This window comes from Nelumbo nucifera, chromosome 4 (assembly GCF_055504915.1).
Source record: "Nelumbo nucifera cultivar China Antique chromosome 4, China Antique-T2T, whole genome shotgun sequence".
Lineage (NCBI taxonomy): Eukaryota > Viridiplantae > Streptophyta > Magnoliopsida > Proteales > Nelumbonaceae > Nelumbo > Nelumbo nucifera.
Window position 1 is genome coordinate 26,390,879 of NC_142652.1, and position 27,206 is coordinate 26,418,084.

Consider the following 27,206-nt stretch of genomic DNA (forward strand, 5'->3'; position numbering starts at 1 on the left):
GTATCAAGCGAATTGGTACCTTTTTTTTTACTTTTTTTTTATTTTTTTTCAAAACTGGTTCAGGGGGATCAGTTTAAAGCTCCTCCACCCCCTAATCCAATCAAACACCCAATACACCCATTGTAGGGGCATATCGGATGGGTCCCGAAACGATACGTATCGACCGATACGAGCCGATACATGTCGATACTTTGAACCTTGGATATAAGCATTATTTGATTTGAAAAAGCGAATCTTAATAAATTATAGCCTATATTTTTATGAGAAAGTGGAAAGAATAAGAGGGAATTAGAGATAGAAGTGAAGGAGAGGATAAAACATATATTGAGCTAATTAAGGAGAAAAGTTAGGTTGTTAGAAAAAGTGAGAGACATGAGTTGGGGGGGGGGGGAACCCAATGGGAAAAGAGAGTTCTGGGAAGAAAAATTGAGAGTAATGGGAAGGAGAGAGGAGAGAGAGTCAAGGAGAATGCAGAACTGAGGTAATGGAGAAAGGAGATGCAAGGTAACGTAGACCATTTTGCTATATATACATAGATATTCCTTTTTCTTTTCCTCATAATCACATCTATTGCTTATTAACGATTCACAATAACGGTTATAAATTGGGGGAACAAGAACTCGATTGGTTAGGCCAACTTCAGTTAATGGTGGGTCCTGCATCCTTGTCAATAAATTATATCAACCGAAGTTGGTCATGACTCGACATGTAGTGATTTTCATTGTGGGCAATCAATAACGCAATTTAACATCTTTTGTACATATCTCTGGGGTGTTTCAGACGAACCAAAGAAAGTTGCTCAAGATTCACTAAAATAAGGGTTTCATATATACAACAAAAATAATTACAGAAAAGATGGAATAAGGCTTTTTAAGCTGATTTAGACTTGAATGCATCTCAAAGCCATTGCAAATAAATTGTCTTCCTCTTGTTGCTCTTGATTGATAGCAACAAAACCTGTGTATGTATAGTGCTAGCTGACCATCTTAACAGATCATGCTACCAGTCTAAAGTGATATTCTTAGAAATGTAAAGGTTATCAATGTATTGTATGACTGGAAGTGAGGCATTAATGTACCTTCTCATTTCCTTCTCTACGGAGTGGTCTGCAACAATAGTAATGGGTATTATAAGTAATCAATGAGACTGCAAAATCAAAATCTAACAAAAGATGTTTTCACCTTTCTCCCCTACTTATCATTTCCACTACCACACATTTATCTAGTTTTTTTTTTTTTTTTGAAGAAACACATTTATCTAGTTTTTTTTGAAGAAACACATTTATCTAGTTAAATGTCCTAAAGCATTATCATTATATAAACCTGTACAGATATGGTGGTGTTTCAGTACTTGGGGGTTGTGTTCAGTTCATTAAATATGATTTCAAATAAAACCACAACTTTAAATTAAAATATTCACACAAAAGTTTCTTATTAATATTTTAGAAACTTGACTAGATGGTGAACCCAATAGAAGCTTATGCAATTCAAATGCTGATTTAACCCAAGGTCAATCTGGTGATGTAGCAAAAAATAAAGGGAGAGAGAGAGAGGTATATATTTAGAATTGGACTTCTATTGAACCAGAAATCTGTATGGTTCTTGGCTAGGCTACTTATTTTGTCAATTCTTTCACATTTTCATAGTGTCCAACATGTAAACAGACCCATTAGGGGGAAATTCCTGGTCCAACAATCCTGTCTGGCCTTGTCCTTAAAAACATCAACACTCATTTAAAATAACCAACTAGATTGTGTTTTTCTAAAAGGGACCTGTATAAGCTAGATCACAAGCTTACCGGTTTCTTTTAGCTTGACTATAAGTTGTTCCCTTGTTGGGAGTGCATACATTCCAGCCCCAACTGCTGTCCTGACAGCCCATGTATGGTATGGTGCACATACCTGTGCATAAGCTGTTGAAGCTGCTTCCTTTAAGGAGTAGTCACTGAAAAGCAGAGATTTATATAATACATCATTATAAAAAATAAAAATACAGCAACAACAAAGGTTTTACTAAGTAGATAGTGAATATGCAAAAGTGTGCATTTTGGCATTGTTAGTGTGGTTGACATCCTAATAAAGTAACATACGTAGGAAAAGTAAGAGATCACCGTGAACTCTCCACATACAAGAGAACAAACATTGCTCTTAATTCTTACTTGTCTGTATCCATTTTAAGGGAAAGTCTAACACCTTTTGACCTTAATGCACCTTATTCAATGACCATTAAACGAGGAAAACAAAGAAATGATAATATAAGTAAATAACAAAACATGGTCTTAAAATACTTAAAACTTCACGAAACAGTGGAAAACAAGTTTGGTATAGCATATTGCTACTAGATTTTTATGTATCAGAAAAATTCATATTCATTGCATTAAACAGAATAGAACAAGGAAATAGGATTCAGTAGCTGATCCCTTATAGTTGGGACAAGGCTTGGATGATGATGATGAGAAAAACTCATATTCATTAGGAAAGGACTGTAGCACATCAAGTTGAAGTGTGATGCTAATGTAATCTCTTTCCAAGGTATATAACATTTGTTAAGTGGCCATCTAACTATGTTCTTTGTTCCACCTTATAACAGGAGGCTACTTCGAGGAGTTTTACAAGTGATACAATAGGAACCAACAACCACCCAATGATTTGTGCTTGGTTCAACCAAGTGATGCAATTAGCACAATAACAAAGATTTGTGCTTAAAACCATTGAACCTAATTGAAAGGAAAGGCCATCATATCTCTTTTCTTATTGGAAACGGTAACTTCACTAAAGATCATTTTAGAGTACAACTGATCAAGGCTACAATCATGGGGTGAAAGGCATTGATTTGTCCTTTTTCTTTGTAGCAAATCCAAAATATTGATTTTTTAAGTGTCACATCCTAGCAAAGAGCCCGAACTTTTGGCGGTACAAGGCTGGACAATACCTCCTTTGTTGGAAAGTTCCCTGCAGAGTTAGAGGACTGAAGGAGGACATTGTAAAAAGAAGAGCAAGTGAAATAACCACAAGGGGAAGGTTTCCAAATTCTACTGTCCAAGCAAGATTGATCTAAGTAGGTCACCCCTAAAAAACTAACAAGTTCATGAACCATACCAATTTCTGACTCTTGTAACACTCTTCTCAAGCCCAAATCCCAATAGTTATCAGTGAAAACCGAGGATATCACTTTTTGTTTGTTCTTTGAAAGGGAATAAATAGCAGGGAATCTATCTTTTAAGGACAACTCATAAATCCAAACATCTTCCCAAAACAACATTTTGTTTCCAACATTGGCATCAAATTTGAAAAAAAGGAAGGCAAAATACCATGTATGGCTTTACAGGGAGAACACTGAAAAGCCCTAGGGTCAAGACCTGCATCCTAGCCATTGTCTACCAATCCATGTATACTAACAATCACTTTATACCGGAGCCTATCCTATTCCAATGGTAATTCTCCATAGCCATTTCCCCAACAAAGCTATATTCCTTAACTTAATATTCCTTATTCCTAGGCCTCTATCATCCTTACTTCTACAAATCACCTCCCACTTCACTAGGTCATCCTTCTTGGTGTCCCCCGGTTCCCACAAAAAGTCCCCCATAAACTTCTCTATCTGGTTTGCCACCCTCACTGGTATTTTGAAGGTAGACAAGAAATAAACCGAAAAATTAGCCAGAGTGGACTTGATTAAAGTTATCCTACCCCCCAAGGAAATGTAGTTTCTCTTCTAATTTGCAAGCTTCTTCATAAATCTTTTGATCACTGGGTACCAAAAACTGCTCGCATTTGGACTCCCTCCCAGTGGTGATCCCAAAAATGGCCATGCCCCTACATCACATCCCAACACTCTAGCTAGAGTATCCACCTCTTCCCTTCCTAAACTCACTCCTGCCACACAAAAAAGTATCCACACTCTAGCAAAAGTATCCACCTCTTCCCCTTCACAAAAAAGTATGATATCATTTGCAAATTGTAAATGTGTGACCACCATTTCCTCCCAACCCTCCACCCTCCAATCAAATTGTTAGCATCAACCCATAAAATCATTTCACTCAACACATCAACTACTAAAGAAAAAAAGGAAGGGTGACAGAGGTCTCCTTGTTTAAGGCCCCTTTTAGTTGGTAAGAAATCCCTAGCTACTCCATTCACCAAGATAGAAAAATGACATGAAGAAATGAACCTCTTCACTCATCTCAGTGTTTTAAAAGCGCAAGGGCCAATTTGTGCCTGAGGTGCAAGGCACAAGGCGCAAGGTGAGGCACACAACTTTTTAAGAAAGACAAAACTACAAAAAAAAAAACTAAAAAAATAAAAAAAATTCAGAAAATTCAAAAAAATGCCAAAAAAAAAATAAAAAAAGCAAAAAATATTAAACATAATGTTAATAAAAATATAAACATAAATTTTAAAATAAATGTTTTAAAAAACCAATTATCTAAAATTAAAACACATAAACATAACATGTAAAGCGTATTCAAATGAAATTTTAAAAATAAAAGCAAACATATAAAGTATTTTCAAGCATGTAAAACCCACAATCTCTTTTTTTCCTTAATTGCATTGTTTCAAGTGGCTAATGTGATGTAAAACATATTGCATTTTTTATTCTATGAGTCGCCTTTCTACCATGCCCCTCGAGGCAAGCCTGAACAAGTCTATGTTAGGTTTGAAATTCTTATTTCTCACATGAAAAATAATGATTTTATAACTTTAATTGCCTTTTAAGAAGATATTTTATTGGAATGAATGAATGAACATTAGCAAATAGGGAGTTCTCGGGGCTGAGGCGCATGCCTAGGCGCACCAGGCATGCGCCTTTTGAAAGGGGTGTGCCTATGCACGCCTTTTAAATCATTGACCCATCTACACCATCTTTCTCCAATCCACTATATCATAAGCCTTTTTCCAAGTCCAACATACATACCAACCCTTTTTCCTTCTTAGTCCTTTTGATCTCTACACATTTATTGGAAATGAATATTTGATCCATTATTTGTCTTCCAAAAATAAAGGCCCCTTGATTTGGAAAAATAAGCGAGGGAAGGACCTTTTTTATTCTTAATGCTAGCACTTTAGAAATGATTTTATAAATGCTCCCCACTAGACTTATAGTTTTGAAATCTTTAGGTTGTATTGCATTCAACTTCTTTGAAATTAAGGCAATAAAAGTCGCATTTTCTCTTGAATTAAACTTGCCTCACTCAAAAAACTCTTTAAAAAACCTCCATTAAGTCCCTCCCAACTATATTCCAACAATTTTGATAGAAAGCCATAGTAAAAGCATCAAGCCCTAGAGCTTTAGAACAATCCAGTGTGAAAATTATACTTTTTACTTCTTGGACCTCAAACCTTCTTTCCGAAGAGTCCAACAAATCTCTATTTCCCACTCTCCACTCCAAATCTTCTAAACTTTCTCTTTTTCTCCCCTGAGAATCATAGATTGATTTGAAATAATCTACAAAAGCTTGTGTTATTTCCTCTTCTCTCATCAACAATTGTCCACCCCATTCCAACTTCAAAACAAAGTTCTTCATTTTTCTCCCATTTGCCATCAAATGAAAGAACCTAGTGTTACTATCTCCTTCCCTTAGCCACTTGCATCTAGATTTATGTCTCCAACTCATCTCCTCCTTCCTTAGTCTCTCTTGTAATTCCTACTTTAATCTCTATCTTTCCATCCTATCTTCTACCCTCATGCTTCTTTTAGCTTCGAAGCTATCTAACTCCCCCATCTTGCTAATAAACTCACTTTTCCTTTCCTCAACTTTTCCAGAGACTTCCTATTCCAAATCTTGATTCTAGTTCACGAGTCAATTCAATTCGGTTGCACTTGATTTTGTCAACCGAACCGAAAAAGTCGGGTTGAATTTGAGGCAAACCAAAACCGACCGATAAAGAGAGAACTGATTTTAAATTTAATTTTAATTAACATCGGTTTAATTGGTTTTAGTTAAACCGAACCGAAATTAATGCTTATAGCCTAAAACTGTACCTATATAATCCCTACATTTTTGATGAGTTGCAATTGGCTAGTTGAGTGTTAGTCAGTCCCTATATAGGTCCAACCTGTACCTACAACTGTCTCTTTGGTTTTCACTCCTATGAATAGACTCAACTTTTTACTTTTTTTTTTGTGTCAGTCCCTATATTTAGCTTTTGATAGTTAGATCATAGATGAAGATGATTAGAAAGTAGTGGTTGTCAATCAAAAGTAAAAGAGATGAAAAATATATAAGATATATGAATTACAAAAGGCAAATATGTGTACGTATGCTCGGGTGGGTTTCACATTGGGTTACAAAAAGCATAACCGCAACCAAACCAGGACATCGGGTTTTGCCATTTTTTAAATCGAGGCAGACTGAACCATTTTAGAAACCGACCATCTCGGGTCGAGTCAGTCCGATTTGGTCAGTTTACAACATCTTCTGAACAACCTACTTGATTCTAGCTCTCAACACCTATAGCTTCTTGTAGAACCTATAACCCTTCCACCTGTAATCCACTTGGTCTTCCTTCCACCACTCTTTCACCATTGAAACAAACTTAGGGTGAAGTAGCCACATGTTTGGCAATCTGAGCGGGCAAGGGCTCCTCCCCAACTTTCTCGGGACAAGCTAATAGGGCAATGGTTTGAAATAGGCCTTGGCAAGGCTTTTACTGCTAAAGCCCTCCATTTTGCCTCCCAATCAGCTATTTAAAAAAAATATCTAGTTTACAACAATTAAGGATCTCTTAAAAATTTGAGCAAGTATACTTTGCTTATAGAGAGAGGGAGGCCACAACTCAAAAGTTTCCACAAAATTGTTGAACTTCCTCATACTAGAGGTAATTCTATGACATGGGTTATTTGTTTCACTCAAGAACCTAATTACATTGAAGTCCCCACCCAAACACCAAGGGCCACCCCATAAACCTCTAATTGCTGATAGTTCTTCCCAGAGTCCTTCACTTTCCCTATAAGAGGTTGGACCAAACACATTGGTTAATACCCATTCCCAACCATTTGCCTCTCTTTAATTTAATGGACACTGAACAATTTCCAATTAACTCATCATTATCCCAATTTACATTTTTCCACAAAGTGATAATGCCCCGTGAAGCTCCCTAGGATTGTGCAAAGGCCCATCTCAGGTCTCTTGTTGATCAGATACTCCTCACCCATTTCTTGTCCACCTCAATCAGTTGGTTGTAAACATTTATGAAACAAGTTAAAAGGTGCTAGTATTAGTGAATTCAACTTCCATTTGGATCAAGTATACTAAGAATGCCTACAAAGTTTTATTTTATTTTTTATTTTTTGATTAGCAAAGAACATTATTCATAATTAAGATAACAAGTTATAGTATTACAGTAAAAGAAAAGACAAACACATTGCACCATATAGTATTACAATAAAGTCCAAAAAAAAAAAATTGTTGCCTGTAGACTCCCTGTTTGGCTAATGAATCGACCACATATTTGCAGTCCTCTTGATCCATGTAAAAGAAGCTTGAGTTCCCTTGTTAGGCTTCCAATCTCCCTTAGGAAATGTCTATAAATCCAAGGAGCATATCCCTGATATTAGTCCATGATATCACTAGTTTTGAGTCCCCTTCAACCTCTAAGTTTTTAAAATCTGCTTGCTTTGCAAGTTTTAGCCTCTATAGAACTGCAAATACCTCAACCCTTATTGAGTCACCTACTCCTAAAGGTCATGCATACATTGCCAACGCTTTGCTTGAGGAGTCTCTAAACATACCACCAATCTTGGGTTTCCTATACAACTCTCATCAAAATTCAGCTTGATTTTATTAAGAGTTGGGGGCTTCCATTCCATCACCTTTCTTTCTTTCTTCTTAGAAGAGTGTGCCACTTCATTCCATGCCCTTATTATATTAGTTGCCGGGAAGCTTTCGAAGAGCTCAAGTGTTTTGACTCAATGTGCAACTCTTATCTATATGGTTTCCACAAGTTCTTCCTTTGACATGTACTTCTCATTGAAAATTCTTGCATTACTTTCCTCCCATACACACCACTGCTGCCCTAACTGATTTCCACATAACTCCTCTTTTTGTTGGCTGCCTTAGAAAGTTTGGGTTGAAAAGGCTCACTACATCTTAAGGAGTACACCACTTGCAACCAAAGAGAGAACAAAAAGACTCCAAAATGTTAGAGTGTTAGAGTGATGTTCGGCTGATAAGAGTTCTTATTAGCCCATTCTTATGTTTAACTTATCTTGTAACTGGGCCTGTGTTAATGGGCCTAATCCTGTTTAATGATTTAAGTCATCTGGGTGTCCCATCACTAATCAGGGGCATCCCAGTAATTTATTGTACCTTGTACTATATCCATCTATAAATAAAAGACTGGTCGACTGGCTAGTACAGTTCGACATTCTCTTCAGTTCTGTGGTTCTCTTCTCTTCCTTGCTACTTCGAGTATAGCTCTTCAGATTACATGGTATCAGAGCATTAGCTCATTCCTGGTTTCAGCAGGCGCACCCTCTTCTCTTGCTGTCTTTTCATCTTCTCTCTTCCTTTTTCTGGGTTGCTGCAGTAAAGACCTAGGAGTGTAAGAGAGTAAAGCAAGTTCGAACCTAGGGTTTCTCTTGGTTGTAGGACTCAAGGGAAGTAAGACCCAGAAGTAGATGTCCTACTAGATTATTTCCAGCAAGTAGTAGCTATTGGGCTACTAAGAGAGGTCTGTATAGGACAGACCTGGTTGAGGACTGATTCAGCAGTCCTAGCACTAGCCGAAAGGGGGAGAGCTTCCTCTACAGTTGCAGCTTCGTGCTCCAGCAAGACTTGTGCAGAACAAGTGGTAAAGACTTAGCTTCTTCTACAGTTGCAGCTTCGGTGCATCAGCAAGACTCTTACAGAATTGTGGCAACTTCAGTTACAGATTTTCTTCAGGTCGGTTATCAGCCCTACTTCTGCACTACACAGTTGCAGCCTTAAACTTTTACCAGCACTGTGAACTGGTTCAGTTACAGACCTTTACTTGCTACTGTACCCGAACTGTGAACACTTCTACCAGCACTGTGAACACTGTGACCACTTCGGCCAGTCCTTAACAGAACCACCTACAGTACTGTGAACAACTCTTGGACTGAAGTCAGGATGCCCTCACTATCCGGTGAAGTTTCCTCTAGAGATAACAGACCTGTCACAAGGTCCTCAAACCTGGAAAACCCTATCTGCACAGCTTGCAGATTACAAGTGTGCTGCTGGATGCTGTTCATTACCTCTCGTGATCTCACAGGCTATTTGGATGGAGACAAGAAACAACCAGAAATTGGCAGTCCTGAATACACCGTGTGGCGCAAGGAAAATGCCACAGTCATGTCTTGGTTACTGACCTCTATGACTCCTAGGGTGGCTAGAACTGTTCATCACTTCCCTACAGGACAGAGTTACAGATAGTTATGCACAAGGAAGTTGATGGAGCGCAATCTGAGTGCTCCTAGCTGGAGGTGACTTGGCTCCCAGTAGACGACGGACGTGGAGAATCTGAAGGAATCAGAGAACCCGAGGGTGCTTACCCGGCGTTGCTGGAAGATGCCATGGAAGCTGGATATGAAATGCTTTGTGGAAAAAGGCTTTTTGAAGCGATTCCCACAGACGGCGCCAAATGATGTAACCGTTCCTGGTCACGTATCAATTTTTTGGCTAAGTACCTCGTCAGTGACGTTTGCTCCCAAGTGGCCTGTGACTCAGAGGCTGAAGTGGAGCTCCCTAGTGGCGAGCTATCTGGTGGCGAGCTACCTAGTGGCGAACTGCCTGGTGGTGAGCTGCCTGGTGGCAAGCTGCCTTGTGGTGAGCTACCTTGATGAGCTACTTGGTGGTGAGCTGCCTGGTGGCGAGCTGCCTAGGAGGTGCCGAACTGATCAGGTGCCAAATTGACCAGGTGCCAAGCTGGGTAGGTTAGGTGACGAGCCTCCTTGCTCTTTAGAGTCCTGCAAGGAACCAAATGTCAGAGGACCCGGGGTGGCTAACCCGGCGAGGTTGCTTTGATGCTTAAGTCAGTACTCTCATAGTAGACTGTGAGCTAAAAATCATAAAGTATGAGAGCTAGAATATGCTTACTTGCTCTCCCTCCTTGCCCTTGGGGTTGGTGCCTTTATATAGGCATTGTTTGGCGTGGGCTTCACGCACCACATCCGAGATTTCTGCGAGGTCGTCTAAGTGGTTCGAGATTCCTGGAGGTAACCGCCATGCATGTTGACCACCCTCCGGATCGTTCGACATGTGGGCCAACTTCTAAGGATCGTGGGAGTGTTAGGATATGCATGCCGAATTTGTTGGTGAGCACGTCTCGCAGGTCGCCAGGTCGTGCTTGGGCCAAGCTGCCAGCTCATGCCTGTGCCAATCTGCCAGCTCGTGCATGTGCCAGGCTGCCAGCTCGTGCTTGTGCCAGGCTGCCAGCTCGCGCTAGGGCCAGGCCGCCAGCTCGCGCCAGGGCCAGGCTGCCAAGTCGCGCCTGTGCTAGGCTACCAACTCGTGCCTGTGCCAGGCTGCCAACTCACGCCAGGGCCAAGCCGCTAGGCCACGCCTATGCCAGGCCACGCCTATACCAGGCCGCACCCGGGCTACTAGGTGGGACACCATCAACTTGGTTAAGGCAAGTTGTTTCCAAAGCGGTTCCGAGTGTCACCTAGTTGTTCTTAGGTGCCACGTGTCACAATATCATTGGAGGGCCAAATCCGCCCTCATCAGAAGTGTTGGCTGTGAAGGCACTGTAGACCTGCAAGGAGAAGGAATAGCAGTAGGAGAGAAAGCCTTTAACTTCAATAAAGGAAATCCAAACTTAAATCCACAACTCGAACAGGTGCTAAATGAAGGAATCGACAAGTGGATCTGTAAGTCTGCTAAGACTACCCTAGTTAAGGAAGGGCGAAAAGAAATTCCCAGCGGTCAAAGTAAACAAAATAGTGTTATAGCTCCCTTCAGCCACAATACGTCTGTGAGAGCAGGCTTAATCTTACACTCCGAGCAGGATTTTTTTGCTTCAGAAAAGCCTTTCACTACGTTGCAACCCTCCCACTCCCCCCCCAGGTATGGTAGTCAATTTGGTTTATGGTACTAATAAGGTGTCTGTGCCTTTAGCAGGTGTTCAAGCGTCCAACATTGAAATTGAGCCAAGAGCCTGTGTAAGCAAAGTTGGGACAGTAGTGGATGGTAAGGCAATTGGAAATGGTGAAGGAGAAGATGATGAAGAGCAAGAGAGGCTAAGAGGAGAGATAATTTGGAAGCAATTAAAGAGGAAGGAGGAACAATTGCTACTAGAGACGGGGGGGGGCAAGGGAAGTGGAGAGGTAGAAAAGGGGAAGGACTTACCAGAATCAGGAAGTTAGGAAGGAGACCCAAGATATAATAGGAGAAGAGATAGAAACTGTAGTAGGATTTGTGAATAAGTTAGGCTGCAAGCTGAAAAATCCGAATGCTCTAAAGGCCCTCATTAGAAATTCAGATGGTCCTAAAAAAATTAGAAAGAAAAAGTTAAATGAAGTTGAGAGACTGAGACTAGATGTGAAGGGGGATAAGGAATTAGTGAGAGGGGGGAGAGAAGAAAAGGAGCAAGTAAGGTCTTCCAGTCTGGGCTTAATTCAAGGTGATTTTAGATGAAAATACTAATCTGGAATGTTAGAGGCTTGGGGAGTGCGAGGAAAAGAGCAGTAATAAAGGAGGTTATAAGGAAAGAAAACCCTGACATAGTAATAATTCAGGAATCTAAGCTGGCAGAATTTGATAATAAATGGGCTAGAAGCCTTTGGAGATCTAGAGGTCTGAGCTGGGCTTGGTCACCCTCTTGGGGAGCTTTAGGAGGAATAATAATATTGTGGAGAAATGAGGTAGTTCTAGGTAAGGAGGAACTGATAGGCAGATTCACAATTTCAATTAAATTTCGGCAAGTGGAGGATGACTTTGAATGGGTCTTGACAAATGTTTATGAACCAAATGGTTACAGGGAAAGAAATGAGATGTGGGAAGAATTAGGTGACATAAGAGGTTTATGGGAAGGGCCTTGGTGTATTGGAGGAGATTTTAATGTAATAAGATTCACAGAAGAAACAAATAACCAGAGACAGAGAATTACTACTAGCATGAGGAAATTTAACCATTTTATCAATACCTTTGAGCTTTAGGAAATTCCTCTAGTACACCATAATTTCACCTGGTCCAATATGCAACTAAACCCAATTTGTTCCAAACTAGATAGGTTCCTGTTTACCTTGGATTGGGAAGAACATTGGGGAGGATTAGTGTCCCGAGCATTACCTAGAGTCATCTCTGACCATTAGCCGATTACCATTTGTAAGGAAGGAAGCTTCAACCTAGGACCTGCACCCTTTAGGTTTGAGAAAATGTGGTTGTCCCATCCAGGGTTCCTAAAAAAAGTGGAGTGGTGGAGAGAAGGCAGACCTAGAGCCAATTGGAAAGGAGTGAGAGTCCATAGGAAGTTACAAATGCTAAAAGGAAAAATTAAGGAGTGGAACTTGACAGAGTTTGGGAGAATAGAACAGAAGAAACAAGAAGTGATTGACAAAATTGAAGGGCTAGATGAGAAGGAAACTCAAGGCACTTTGGAGGAGAGAGATAGAGGATAGAGATGGGAACTAAAAAAGCAGCTAGAAGAAATTTTGTACAAGGAGGAAGTCAATTGGAGACAAAAATCCTGACACAAATGGATTAGAGAAGGGGATGGGAATACAAAATTTTTTCATGCCTTAGCTAATGGGAGAAGAAGCAAGAATTTTATTTCCAAATTGGAAATTGGAGGGGAAGCCATAGAGGACCAAAGAGAGATTGCAAGGATCTTTGCAGAGCACTTCAAAGCTGTGTTTCAAAGACCCCAAAGAGATAGAAGGTGGTTAGAAGGTTTGAGCTAGCCAACCATTTCAGATGATTGCAAGAGTTGGTTAGAAAGAAGGTTTGAGTTGGAAGAGATCAAGGGGGCAGTGTTCTCTATGGATAGATCAAAAGCACCAGGGCCAGATGGATTCACCATGGCATTCTATCAGAATTGTTGGGACATAGTAAAAGATGACCTAAAAGAAGTTTTTGACGAGTTTTTTGATAGAGTAATAAATCCTGGTATGAATGCCACATTCATTGCCTTGGTGCCAAAAAGAGGTGAAGCGGTCCATCCAAAGAACTTTAGACCCATAAGCCTAGTGAATAGTTTGTATAAAATCTTAGCTAAGGTGTTATCTTTGAGGATAAAAAAAGTGCTCCCTTCCATCATCTCTCCTAACCAAGGGGCTTTTGTTCAGAATAGACAAATAACAGATCAAGTTCTGATAGCAAATGAGTGCCTTGAAGAAATGAAAAGATCTGGAAGAAAAGGCATAGTTTGTAAATTGGATCTGGAAAAAGCCTATGATATGGTGGATTGGTCATTTCTGATGAAGGTTTTAAGTCACTTTGGCTTTGGGGAATGATGATGCAAATGGATTTGGGGTTGTATCCAATCATGTCATTATTCGGTGCTTGTAAATGGATTTGTGGTGGATTTTTTTGAAGTAGAGCATGGTATTAGACAAGGAGACCCCCTTTCTCCCTTTCTTTTCACCCACATTGCAGATGCCTTGAGTAGATTAATAACAAAAGCTGATACAAGACAATTGCTAAGAGGTTGGAGAGTGGGGAGGGATAGGGTGTCGGTTACCCATTTACAATTTGCTGATGATACCCTATTGTTTTGTGAAGGGGATGATGTGATGTGGATTAGGAACCTAAAGCAGACAGTGCAACTCTTTGCAAGTTTATCCAAATTAGAAGTCAATTTCGAGAAGAGTTGCATTGCAGGTGTAAACATGGAGGATAGAGAGTTAGAAGTTTGTGCTGAAATCTTGGGTTGCAATGTCTCTCAATGGCCTTTAAGCTACCTAGGTTTACCCTTAGGAGCCAACCTGAAGGACTCAAGCTTTTGGAATCCAATTATAGAAAAGGTGACAAAGAAACTAGTGTGTTAGAAAAAAGGCTACATTTCCCTAGGAGGTAGGATAACACTAATAAAGTTGACCCTAGCAAACTTCCCTGTGTACTATATGTCAATCTTCAAAATGCCGGCAGGAGTAAGCAAGAGCATTCAGAAATTAATAAGGGACTTCTTATGGGAGCCAGGAGAAGAGAAAAGAGATCACAAGGTGTGCTGGGAGATAGTCAGTAGAGATACAAAGTTTGGGGGTATTGGAATAGGAAATATTCAAAAAAGAAATTTATCTCTACTAGGGAAGTGGCTATGGAGAATGCCAAAAGAAAGAGAGAAACTATGGGCAAGGGTGGTGGTGAGCATACACGGGCTGTTGGACAATGGATGGGATGCTGGACCACTGCAACGGGCTACCAGAGCTTCACCTTGGAAGGCCATACAAGCAATTCTACCTTGTTTCTTGCCTCTTGTAAGGTATGAACTCAATTCTGGCAACTTAATCAAATTTTGGAATCAAATCTGGTATGGGAACTCCCCCTTGAAAGACTTATACCCCTCTTTGTATTCTTTATCATGTTTCAAGAGTGAGCCCATTTCAACTTTCTTAGTCCCTTCAAACCCAATCAATAGTTTTGATTGGAACTTTGGCTTTAGAAGGGGATTAAGGGATTCAGAAATTGATAGTGTACTCTCTTTAATCCAAAACCTTGAAGGAACTTTCTTTGATCCTGATAAGTCTGATGAAAGAATTTGGACACCTTTCTCTTTGGGCCTGTTTTCCTGTAACTCCTTCAAAGTGTTAACCCAACCTTCCCTTAGTCCCCCTCAATCTTTTCCTGTTAAGGAGGTATGGTGCAAGCCTATCCCACCTAGGATTGCGGCTTTTTGTTGGGAGGTTGTACACTAAAGAATAAATACTTTTGACTGGCTACAAAGGAAGAGGAAAAAGTGGTGCCTTTCCCCACACTGGTGTGTTCTTTGTAAGGCTAATAGTGAGACTTGCTTTCATTTGTTTATTACTTGTCCGTTTGTTGCTAGTATTTGGGAATGACTTTTTTCCTTATTTGAATGTAGGTGGACACCTCCGACTGACATCAAAAGTCTCTTTGATCCAACTTCCTGTCCTTTGCCGAAGAAGATAGGTAACATCATGTGGAAGAGTGCTAGGGTGGCAATAATATGAGTAGTGTGGGAAGAAAGAAATGCCAGAATTTTTAGAGAAAAGGAGAGAACAAAAGAGGCCATGATTGAACCAATTCTGATTAGAGCGGCTCAATGGCTGAAATCGTTAGGAAACTTCTCACATATATCCATTGATGATATCATCAGAAACTGGAAGATAGTGGCAGATTCAAATGTCAATAAGCAGCCAGTTATTCCTATCTGGACCCCTCCTGGAAGAGGATTTATAAAGCTTAATTTTGACGGTAGTAGCATGGGAAACCTAGGAAGGTTAGGAAATGGAGATGTATTCAAGGATGAGGAGGGTAAAGTGTGTGCATTATTCTTAGGCCCAACAGGTGAAGGAGACTCACTAAGAGCGGAAGTAATGGCAGCTATGGAAGGAGTGCAAAGGACTACAACCATGAATGCTAGAAAGCTAATCATTGAAGGGGATTCAAAATTGGTAATGGTTTGGCTACTGGGTGAGGAAAGTAGGATGTGGAAGTATAATAATGAGAAGAAAAAATTCAGATGGATCACAAAGGACATGGAACTGGGAATTCAATGGGTGAAAAGAACAGCTAATTCAATGGTCGATGCACTGGCCAAGCAAGGGGTTGGGAGAATTCAAACATTTTGGGCACAACTGTAATTGTAATTATAACTAATGTTAAAGGGGAGAGATAAGAGGGCTTGTCTCTCTCTCACTTTCTCTTGTACATGTTCCTTAAAATTCAATAAAGTAATCAGTTATTCATCAAAAAATAAAACAAAATGATGTTATCTACAAACTGTAGATGTATAATTTTTTTTTATCAATAACTCTGAAAATTTTCATTAATTAAGAAGCTTTTGTTAGACAGTGTATGCCCTTAACTCCAATCAGATTGATGTACATTATGTCATTTATTGTAAATGAATAGAGTACATAATTGATTCATGTGATTTGGTGTGTTTCTGTGTAATACCCTTAAACTGGACACTTATGAGACTCGTGTTAGTTTAGAAGCTTCACAGTCGTTGGATAGATTTGGGGAGATTTATCCTGCCAATGCTGACACTGATATACCGCCAAGTTGGTTGGGGTAGCTTGTCTTAGCTGCTAGGGTGAGACCTGAGGTACATGCAGTGTGGGTTTTCTTGAAACCCTGAATTGGACCAAATTCCAGTATTGCCCTGGACCTTGGAGATAGATGGGCAAAACTGGAATGTTGCACCTGACCCCTAGACTCGATTATGATACTACACTAAGTGTCGGATTGGGTTGTCCTTGATACGCCAATCAGTGAGATCCTTAGAGGGAGTCAAAACCTGGGTATGTTGGGACAGTCTAAGAATTCACCTGAGTGGGTGATCATAGTGACAGGATCAACCCCTTTGTTGGACAAGAGAGTGGGTGATCATTGAAATTTGTTTTTGCAAAATATATTTATATAGAGATATACATATATATACATATATATATATATATTATGGTTTCAAAATGTTTGCAAAAGGTTTTAGTTTCCGGGATCCATGTGAGTAGAGAGTGCAACACTATACCTTGCAGCCGAGGGAGAGGTCCTCTCTTGTCAGGCAGTGTTTGATCATTATGGGCTAAGAGGTTAAGTGTAAGACCATTGAGAGTAATACCTGATGGACTAATCTTGCATCTGCCCACAGTTCTTGGGTTTTCATAAGGTGGCTGGATCCAAGAACCATTTGGTGTAAATGTTGGGCCCATTAAGAGCCCATGGTGATGGACTCAGGGGTTCATTGTCTCCTACAGTGAATTCGGCCAGGCCTTGTAACAAAGGCTGGGCTGAACCCATGTGGCTGATGTGTAGATCAATGTAAGGGTCCCACGCCATACAAAGAGAGCCAACTGGGCAACAGGTTAAGAAGTAAGTGAGCACATAAGCTTAATGGGCCTAAAGCCCAATTCGAACTGGGCTTAAGTTAGTTAATTAAAAGGGGCAAGATCTGATTTATAATCTGATTAGGATTAGCTGAAGAATAAGATAAGTCTTATCCATTTAAGAGTCCAGATCCAAATATCAAATTTGGATCAAGAAACTCTCTTGTAATTAGATTAGGAGGCTGATCCAAAGAAGACTATAAATAGGGGGCGAATTCCTCAGTTTTATACACAACAATCTGTAGAGTTCTCTCCTGTTCTTGCCATCCCTACCTTGTTCGATCTCCACTTGTGGATCTGATCAAGAAAGGTTCTTGATATTGTTTCTTGGCTGAAGAAACAATCTGAAGTCGTGCTCACCAGCCCTTGTTTCATTCTTGCTGAAGAGTTGTCCTGCTTCACCACACATTGTGTCATCTTCAGTGGAGGCGGGTTTTGGTCTTCTCCTTGGGCGTGAACACCTTCATTGGGAGTTACTGTTACTTCATATCAGGTATATCCCTCTCCTCCCTTTTGGTTTCAAATCTGGTTCGGTTTTGGATTCAAGAACGAACCTTGAAAATGCAGTTTTCTAAATCAGAGAATGCGATTCCCGAATGGGAGAAAAGAAATTTTTGAAATTTCACCCAACCTTCCTGTAGGGTTCGGCCATCCATATGATAGATCTCTCATCCCTTTAACTTTAATATACAACAAGAAGTTACAAAGAAATCAACATAGAAGCTGACCCAAGACAGAATTACAAAAGTGCCCAAAACATATATGTTCTTTGAATTCCTTTCTCTATGTTTCCGACACTGGAATACCCACATCCACCCTCACAGCATATTTGTGTCCCTCTCCACTAACATCCTACAATTCATTAGACTCAGGGTTAGCTCCCTTGGCAGAGGGGAGAGGAGCTTGCACAACTTTAGGACCAATTTCTTCACCATTTCTAGTCTTCCCGCAACCTTCATCTTCGAACTCTTCCTCTATAAACAACAGCTCTGTGTGCAAACTTTCTGTTTCAAGTAGATTATTGTTGCTTTTCAGAGTCACACTTCCCAAACAAACAATTTCATCACTATTAGAGTTGTCACTACTATCTTGTTGACTCGACCAGTCTTCGATCTCTATTCTGTTAATATCACTATGTTTCAAACATCTTGGATTGTGCCTATCAGATGAGAGATGGTTCACTGTGTTGGAAGAGACCCACTATAAAGAGCTTCGGGACTGAGAATCTTGAGACCTTGCACCTGATATGTTTGATCGATAGGAGGGATTCGAAGTAGAAGAAGATAGACAATTGTTATCGTCCATCAATTCATCCCCCCTCCCAGTCACGTGAGTACTTAAAAGGGTCCCTTGGCTCATCTATCCTGGATTGGGCCTTGGGCTCGAGCCTTTCAAATGGAGCACCCGAGTTGGTGGACTTTACTTGGGCTGCCATTATCGGCCCAACAGGAATGGAATCCACTCGAATGGGCCCACTTCCTAATTCTTTTCCTCCCATGTGACTTTTTAAGAGGTCATGTCCCACATGTTTTAAAAGTCAAACCAGCAACCTTCCCTTTTGAACCAGTCTGAGGTTGTTGGTTCAAGCCCCCAACTTTTACCAACTTGAAAATTTTTGTCTTTTTCCCCTAAAGCCACCTGCGAATATGATTTGCCAATTGTCAAAGGGTTTCCTTGCTCTCTACGGGTTTGACCTCCCATCTGCTCCAATTCTTTTTGGCTTCCCAGAAGTAGTTGGCCCTTTTTAGTGAAACATTCCTTCCCATTTGAACTAGCCAATCTCGTAAATCCATGTAGAGATTCTTCTTCCTCCTTTTCACCGCCTTCCATGTGAGCCTCCTTCCACAACCTTGCTTCAATGGAGGATGCTAGCCACACAGAGACGAAACTCCCCTCTATTCGTACCTCTACCTTTCGTGGAATATCTTCTGGCTTCACACCACTTAGCAGAATTGCTGCTGAATGAAGATCACCGCAGAATGATCCTTCTAAGCGTCCTCCACACATCAATGCTATAGAATTTGCTACTTCTTGTTTCCACAGATGAAATGGCAGGCCTATTACACGCACCACCACACCATCTTCAACAAAGAAGTCCTTGGAGTTAGATGTTGGACTCCATTTGAAAACTGTGAATGATCCGAACTCAGCCTAAATATTGAGAGCTGATATTTCCACTTCATTCTCTACTGGATCTAAGAGGGCTTTACAGTTATCGAAGGGGGTTACTATGAAGACTCTTTTCAGCTTTAGACTAGTTGTCAGTAAATCAGCTACCCTCCTCCTTCGTTGTGACCACATATATCCTCTCTCATTCTTCCTTGATTCCTTCCAGGCCTCCAGAGACAGTTTAGGCTCTGCAGACGAGAACCACACTGAGTCAATCAGGTCTGTTCCACTCAACTTCTTCCGTATCCCTGCAATGGCGTCTGAGTTGCAAACTTCTGCCTTCTCTTCCAATTTCTTTTCTAAGACTTCTACATTTCCCCCAGGCCCCTCATTTATCTTACTCAGTTCACCTGTTAAAGGCAGGAAGTGCTGAAAGGCTTCCACTACCTGTTTCCAGTCCACACTTTGTTTACCTTCAAAGATAAAGACCAGCCTTTTCTTTCCAGGATTGAAGAACTCAGTCAGTGTTACGTAGGCTTCACATCTATTCTCCATAACCTCCACCCAGTAAGTGGTATTGCCCTCTTTGTAAGAGACTATACAGTTTACATGCCTTTGTGAGTGGATGGCTCCCTCTAGAAAACCTTTGAACCACAACATTTCTTTCCCCTTCAGCAATACTATTGCCTTCAAGTGTTCAATGAATTTCAAGATAACCCCTCTTTGAGAACGATGGTATTGGCCTCAAACCCTGAATTTCTTTCTCCAAACGTTAGCATGAATGAAGCTCCTCTCTGTCTCCATTATCACAGGTCCAGTTTAAGAACGCCTACAAAGTTAACCACAGATTCTAGTGCAGAATTCTAGGGCTCTCAACTGCAGAAAAATTAAAAGACCAAAAAGGCACAAACGAATCAAATACATAGAAATTCCAAGAATTAATTTTATTTCCACATCTCATTTGGTGGACGATATAACAAGCTTGACAAAAATCAGAATCATCATTGGGTGAAGACCAGGATGAAGCTTCCTAATTCCTATATTCTCTACAGATGACACCCTCAGGGACTGGTTTATATGGCCTTAATGTCCACGAGAAGGGATATAAACACACTGGATAGGTCACTCCCACCATATAACATGTGAAAGCTAACTTTTGATGAAAAGCAGCATTGAAATCCTGGACAATCAGCACTAGGAAGTGCTGTCAAAAATCATAAAAGATATCTTGTTGGATCATTCGGGTCTAACTGGAGAAGGAAACTCAATTAAAGTGGAATTTCTAGTGGTAACTCAAGGATTAAGACTGGCTAATTCAATGGCATGTAGAAATCTGATTGCGGAAGGCAATTGAAAATCAGTAATCAGTTGGCTGAAGGAAGAATCTGCAGGTCGAAGGCATCTACAATATCAGATCAGAGAAGCAAATAATCTTATGGGTGCCAAGGTCAGCAAATAATCTTGCTGATATACTGGCCAGGAAGGGAATTAATGGACAAGAATCAATTTGGGGGCATATCCTTTGAATGAAATTAAGTACTGCTTGTACCTCTGATTCTGTTTGGAGTTGTTGATTAGCTCTATACTGTTAATAACTCATTGTAATTATTTGTATATTATTACTTCTCTATTAATAAAGTTTTCAGTTACTGATGCAAGGTGCCAACCAGCTGGTTGGTAAGACCTGCTTGTCGTAGCGGAGACTTGGAATCGAATCCCGCCTGCACCTGGGTTGGGGGATGGGCTACCCCCCGTTGTGTAGCCCTTCAAAAGAAATAAAAAAAAAAAATCAGTTACTGATCAAAAGTATTGCTTCTGCAACATTTTATTTGATGACTGAATGGGGTTTTCTCAATTGTATGGATCAAGAACATAAGATGTATCACCATATGCAAATATACACACTAAATTCAATCAGTAGTTTATCCAAATTTCAGTTATACCAGTAATGATGGAAGGTGCAGAAACTACAATGATACTTTTAAAAATGAAAAGAAAGAAAACAACTTATAATAGAGAGTAAGACATACTTGGTTGACAAGAAGTTTTGAAATAGAACTCTGATGAGATCAAGACCCTGTCTAACTCTGCGTAAATTACGTGAAAGGCTCCCTGGCTTTTTCACAGTATCATTTTTAACATCGTGATCAAGTACATTCTTTAATGTATCATAAGTTTTTGATGCTTCTGTTAAATCATTTACCTGAATAATCAAAGCATTAGATCCTGCCAGGATGTTTGATTTAGAAATAGGAGAGATTATAAAGCAATGATCAAAACGTGTAGAGAAAAAAAAAAAAAAAAAAGAAAGAAAACTTCCATATCATGAATTGCATTGAACTTATTAGTTTAGAAGACAAGCTCAACGAAGAATTCAATCAGAAAGTTTAAATTCCATTCATGTTAGAAACTGTATAAAGATAATTGAAATTTCCTATCTGCAAATAAGAATAAAAAATGGTCACATTACATGTCAAATATTGTATTTAAACTGGATGGCACTTAATAAAGAGGGATAATGCAAGGTCAAGTCATAAGATTCTCCACCCATAATCTAATCAGAATCTGATGGCAAAGAAAACTGACACATAAAGAGTGAACATAACTGTTCTGCACGGCTGCACCAAAGAATCAATGCTTAAGTGTCATAACAGAAAACAGAATTACAAAAGTGCCCTTAGCATAATATAATAAAAACATAACTCAACACTCACCCTGGATATATATATATATATAATAAGTGTGAATGTAATGTGGAACTTTTTTTGGACTAAAATTACCCTCTATTTCTTTGTTTGAGAAAGGGTATAAAAGTTATTTTATAACTTTAATGTCAGCTTTAATAGCTACTAAGATGCCTATATTTGTGTATTTAATCCATTTCTAATTGTAAGAGTTGAAAATGCCACTTCAATTATTACTTGCCACCTCATTTAATCCCCTCTCATTAAGTCTTATACTTAAGGTATTAAATCCCATTTCTCTCATTAAATCCTATATTTTTAAGTTATTTTTCACTAACAAATGCTACTAATTATATCTATATCAACATTTTTAACAATATAAACCCATATATTTTAAAACTGATTTAAAAACAAAACCATTTTTTATTCAAGTTGTGGCACAATTAAACCATCCAAATTAAATTAATCAAACTACGAAGTCATAGCAAGGTAATGAAAATTTTAAAATAAAAATAAATATAGAAAAGTTCAAAAAAAATATAGAAAAATAGATACATATAAGATATTTTTATTAACCAAATGAAAAAATAAGTGTAATAAACAAGAATTATTTTTATTGAAAATAAAAATCAAATACATAATTTAGAACTAAACAGAAATGAAAAATAAAAATTAATAATAAATAGTTTAACTTTTGGGTTAAATGTGTTAACCTTTAATGTCATAAATAAATAATAAAAATTAATAAAATATCAAAACACAAAAATAAAAAATACATAAATTTTGCAAAAATGAATGCAAGCACATGTATAATATCAAAAATAAGTGTGATATATTAAGTTATTTTTAGACACAAAAATACAAAAAAAAATTGTAGAAAAAATGAACACATCTATAATTCTATATTTACACTACTATTAAAAATATGAACAAGATTGTGAAACTTTCTTTTAACTAAAATACTAATTTTTGAATTTAATCTGTATTTAATTATAAGGCATAAATTGTAAATTGAACTACTACTTTTCACCTCATTCAATTCCCTCTATTTAAATCTTACATTTTTTTTGATAAATGAACAAAAGAAAAAATGACACACCAAAAAGATAAAATACTACAAAAAGAATAGTCTAACCAAGTAGGTAGGCCTATCAATGATACATGAAACTTCATAACTCAATCCGATTATCACATATTTGGATGAAGTATTTATGCAATCAGATTTGGCTTTCGCAATTCGCATCCGATTAATAATAAAAAAACATAAAATATAAAAATGAAAAATAAAAAATACATAGAATTTATAGAAAATTTTGGATATATTATTACTATCATTATCATCACCTAGAATTGCCACGTGCAAAGCACGTGCACACTTACTAGAATGCCTATATTTGTGTATTTAATCCATCTCTAATTGTAAGGGTTGAAAATTTAACTTCAATTATTACTTGCCACCTCATTTAATCCCCTCTCATTAAATCTTATACTTAAGGTATTAAATCATATTTTCTCTTATTAATCCTATTTTTTTAAGTTATTTTTCACTAATAAATTCAACTAATTAGATCTACGTCAATATTTTTAACAATATAAACCCATATATTTTAAAATTGACTCGAAAATAAAACCATTTTTTATCCAAGTGGTGTGTTAAGCAATTCAACCATCTGAATCAAATTAATCAACCTATAAAGTCATAGTTAGGTAATAAATTTTTTAAATATTGTCTCTATGTCAATATTTTGGGTTAAATGTGTTAACCTTTAATGTCATAAATAAATAGTAAGGACTAATAAAATATAAAAATACATAAATTTAAAAAAAAACATTCAAGCACATGTATAATATCATATATTTATCATATTAAATAAAAGGTAAGTGTGATATATTAGAATTATTTTTACACATGAAAATACAAAAAAGAATTGTAGAAAAATTGAACGCATCAATAATTCTATATTTACACTACTATTAAAAATATAAATAAGATTGTGGAACTTTCTTTTGATTAAAATACTCATTTTTAAATTTAGTCCTTATTTAATTGTAAGGCTTAAATTGTAAAGTAAACTACTACTTCTCACCTCATTCAATTCCCTCTATTTAAATCTTACTTTTTTTGATAAATGAACAAAAGAAAAAAGATATACAAAAAAAAGACAAAACACTACCAAAAGAAGAGCCTAGCCAAGCAGGTAAGCCTCTCAATATTACTTGAAACTTCACAACTCAATCTGATTATCACATATTTGGATAAGGTGTTTGTGTAATCAGATTTAGATTTTGCAATCTACATCTGATTAATAAAAAAACAAAAAATAAAAAAAATACATAAAAGTTATAGACAATTTTGGATATATTATTACTATCATTGTCGTCATCTAGAATTTCCATGTGCACGCTTACTATATATATATATATATATATATCAAGTCCATCTTGTCACAAAGTTCATTGTGCTGCAAGTAGGGATGCCCCTTTTTGAGAACATCAGCAAGTTGTTTCTTTGAACTAACACAAGGAGCACAAACTTCACTCTTCTCAAGTTTCTCCCTTATAAAGTGCTTGTTAACTTCAATATGTTTCCCTATCATGGAGGACAGGATTGGTAGCAATATTTATGGCCGCGTTGGCACAATATAGAGACATAGGGTTGTCAACCTTAAACCCAAGTTCCCCCAACAAATTCAAATTCTTTATCCAAAGCACATCAGCCACTTCATGGGCCATAGCCCTATATTCGGCCTCAACACTTGATCTCATAACAACATTCTGCTTCTTACTCCTCCATGTCATTAGGTTTCCCTGCCTAGTTAGCATCAGTGTAGACCTCCACCTTCAAATGATTGTGTTTCCTAAACAACAAGCCAGTTTGCTTTAAGTACTTGAGAACCTTCTCTACAACTTCTAGGTGAAGAACCTTGGGTGAAACCCCTCTACAGCTTAGTTAAGGGGCAGAGGAGCTTTGTCCTAAACAACATCTCAATAATGGATGATCCTTTTAAGGGGCATCTCATATTTGCATGCACAGATACAGATGTGGACCAATGACATGGATAGAGAAACAGGGATATGATTCTCCATTTCCTAAAATCCTGGACTCGGATATGGGTATGAGTATCCTATGTAATATGCTTATATCATGCGTTTATATCTAGTTTCTGAAGCTAGATGTCATTTTTAAAGACTTTGCCAAATTTGATCAAGTTTCTAACATGTGCAGATTGTTTTATAGTATAATTTGTAAAAACATACCATTTTACATATTTTATAAGTGTTAATGCTATAAAGTACATCTAGAAGTATCCGTTGTATCTGAAATGGGTACACTAGCCATGTACATCCAGGTATTATGGCATCTCATTTTTGGTATGCTAAAAAAAGTTTCACTGGTGAAAAATAAAGCTGGACCTGTACATGAGGGAATATAATTTCTATCCAAAGCATATCCTGAGTGAGACCTGAAATTAAATCTGCCATATTAGAAAAAACAAAGGTAGCCCAAGAAGGTAAAATATAAGATCATATCCAATCTTCATCTTCCAATGCATCTAATCCATGGAATCTGCTATGCGAAAAAGGAGAACACTAGACGCTTGGCCTCCCAATAGAGATCATATCTGAAAATTGCTTTGCTATTTAATTCAGACTGGCAGATAATCACTTTTTCACAAACGCTATAAGTAACAATCTCGAAACCAAAACCTGAGGTCTTTAATAATGTCAAAATCAATTTTTTTGAATGTTGATGCGAGAAAACTGGAGGTTTTTTATGGGAATAAATATTACATACTTATGACCTATTGCATTTAACATCCGAATCGAAATCTCAATATTCTCAAAATATCACTTGGTCAATGAATCATATTGCAATTGATGAAATGATGGTATTGAATCCTGTACAAGCATCTAAGTCAAATAATCAATGTGCATTGGACATTTTGGGATTGACACCAAAATAATAATAAAAGTTGAAGTTGGATTAGGTCTAAATATATTGATAGCAGCAACAAATGTGCAATGCAACATTCCTCATTGGCATCTATTGCTTCTTTTAGATGAGATAGCTTATTGTATGTACCTTCAACTGTGTACTCTTCTGTTTAAATATTGCAAACTCTTTTGCAATAGCAACTTCATCTGTGGATAGTCCTACCTGACTGTGCCAAGCTCTGAAGAAGGATTTTAGTTGAAAAGAGATCTTATTTTGAAAATTATATAAAACTTATGGCTTATTATAACTTAAAAGGGGAGCTAGCTATTTTAATTTCAAATCGATGTTTGCATAAATGAGAACGAACGCTTCTTTTATTGCATGGTACAAACTGCATCTCAGAGCTAGAGGGTAGTCAAGTTTTCCATCATGTTCAGTGTATTCAAGAATTCCTGATATAGGATAAAAAAAAAAAAACGCAAAATAGGGATGCCTTTTACAAGAAAAATCAAATCAACAGAATACAGAACTGGAAAAGTGGTATATAAATGAAAAGATATAAACGTAGTTAAAATAAAGAAGGGGAAAAGAAGAGCTCTTATCTTTTATCTTTCGATTTCTTTTGGAAAGCAATCTAAATAAACAGTAGGAGGTTAAAGAACCAAAATGAGACGGAGAGAAGGAAAGAGAACCTTAGAAACGTACTCCGACTCGGCAAATTTGAAAGCGAAACCAAGGCAGCCAAAGAGAACGGAAACGAGGGAGCAGGCGCTGCAGAAGGGTTCCAATCGAAGGTCATCGGAGCTGGTGGCGATGGACTTGGCGAGCTGTTCGAACGCCTCTGCTATCACGGATAGGGGCGTTTCTGCGGCATCTTCAAATGATTCTTCTTCTTCATCCATCATTTTGGTATTCTTGCTCATCCATCACCTTACTACTTGCTTTCTTTTGGGTTTTGATGGATCAGAAAGATAATGCTTGCAAGTATGGGAAAGGCCGAGAGAGAGAGAGAGGTGAAATTGTACAGAGATTCCGAACAAAGACATTACAGAAGGGAACACAGAAGCGAATGGTAACCATCTTCTTTCCTCTATCTCTCGTCGAAAGGGGAAGAAGAAGAAAGGGCGGGAACGAAGGGCCATAGATGGCTGAGTCTGCTACAGTTGCGGGGGGCTCTCTCAACCAAACAAGTGCCTGTGCCGCGAACCAGAATGGCAGCGTGTTTGAAATGCGATGTGAATTATTTTATTTAATTATTTCGCCCAAATAACGCCATTGGGTCCATAGCTCAGTGGTAGAGCATTTGACTGCAGATCAAGAGGTCACTGGTTCGAACCCGGTTGGGCCCTAATTTTCTTTTTACTTCCCCGCAACGAGACTTTTACTCATATTTTTGAACTTTGATTGCAAGACAATTTCATTTGCATTAATACAAATGCATGGGAATGCCTGGTTTATTTTTGTTTTGGATTTTACTTTATTCTGCTTCATGTCTGAATTTGCACCCAA

General features: G+C 38.2%; 1 protein-coding gene and 1 non-coding gene across 2 annotated transcripts; one reads left to right on the forward strand and one right to left on the reverse strand.

Moving 5' to 3' along the window:
• Positions 1–27,166, reverse strand: LOC104602980 (Glycolipid transfer protein (GLTP) family protein). Its single transcript, XM_010266860.3, has 4 exons — positions 26,390–27,166; positions 21,107–21,279; positions 1,798–1,943; positions 1–1,106 (listed from the first exon to the last, which is right to left on the reverse strand). The coding sequence occupies exons 1-4, from the start codon at positions 26,618–26,620 to the stop codon at positions 1,000–1,002; spliced, it is 657 nt and encodes a 218-aa protein (XP_010265162.1). The 5' UTR covers positions 26,621–27,166; the 3' UTR covers positions 1–999.
• On the forward strand, positions 26,975–27,046 carry TRNAC-GCA (transfer RNA cysteine (anticodon GCA)). Its single transcript has one exon. It is a non-coding gene; the product is annotated as a tRNA-Cys (tRNA).
• Positions 27,167–27,206: the final 40 nt, after the last annotated feature.

Excerpts from the sequence above, each read along its gene's own strand:
- LOC104602980 (XM_010266860.3), bottom strand. The coding sequence starts at position 26,620 with ATGAGCAAGAATACCAAAATGATGGATGAAGAAGAAGAATCATTTGAA. Across the intron at positions 21,280-26,389 it reads AGTCGGAGTACGTTTCTAAG|GTAAATGATTTAACAGAAGC; the intron begins GTTCTCTTTCCT and ends TTGATTATTCAG. Across the intron at positions 1,107-1,797 it reads AGTCAAGCTAAAAGAAACCG|ACCACTCCGTAGAGAAGGAA; the intron begins GTAAGCTTGTGA and ends CTATTGTTGCAG.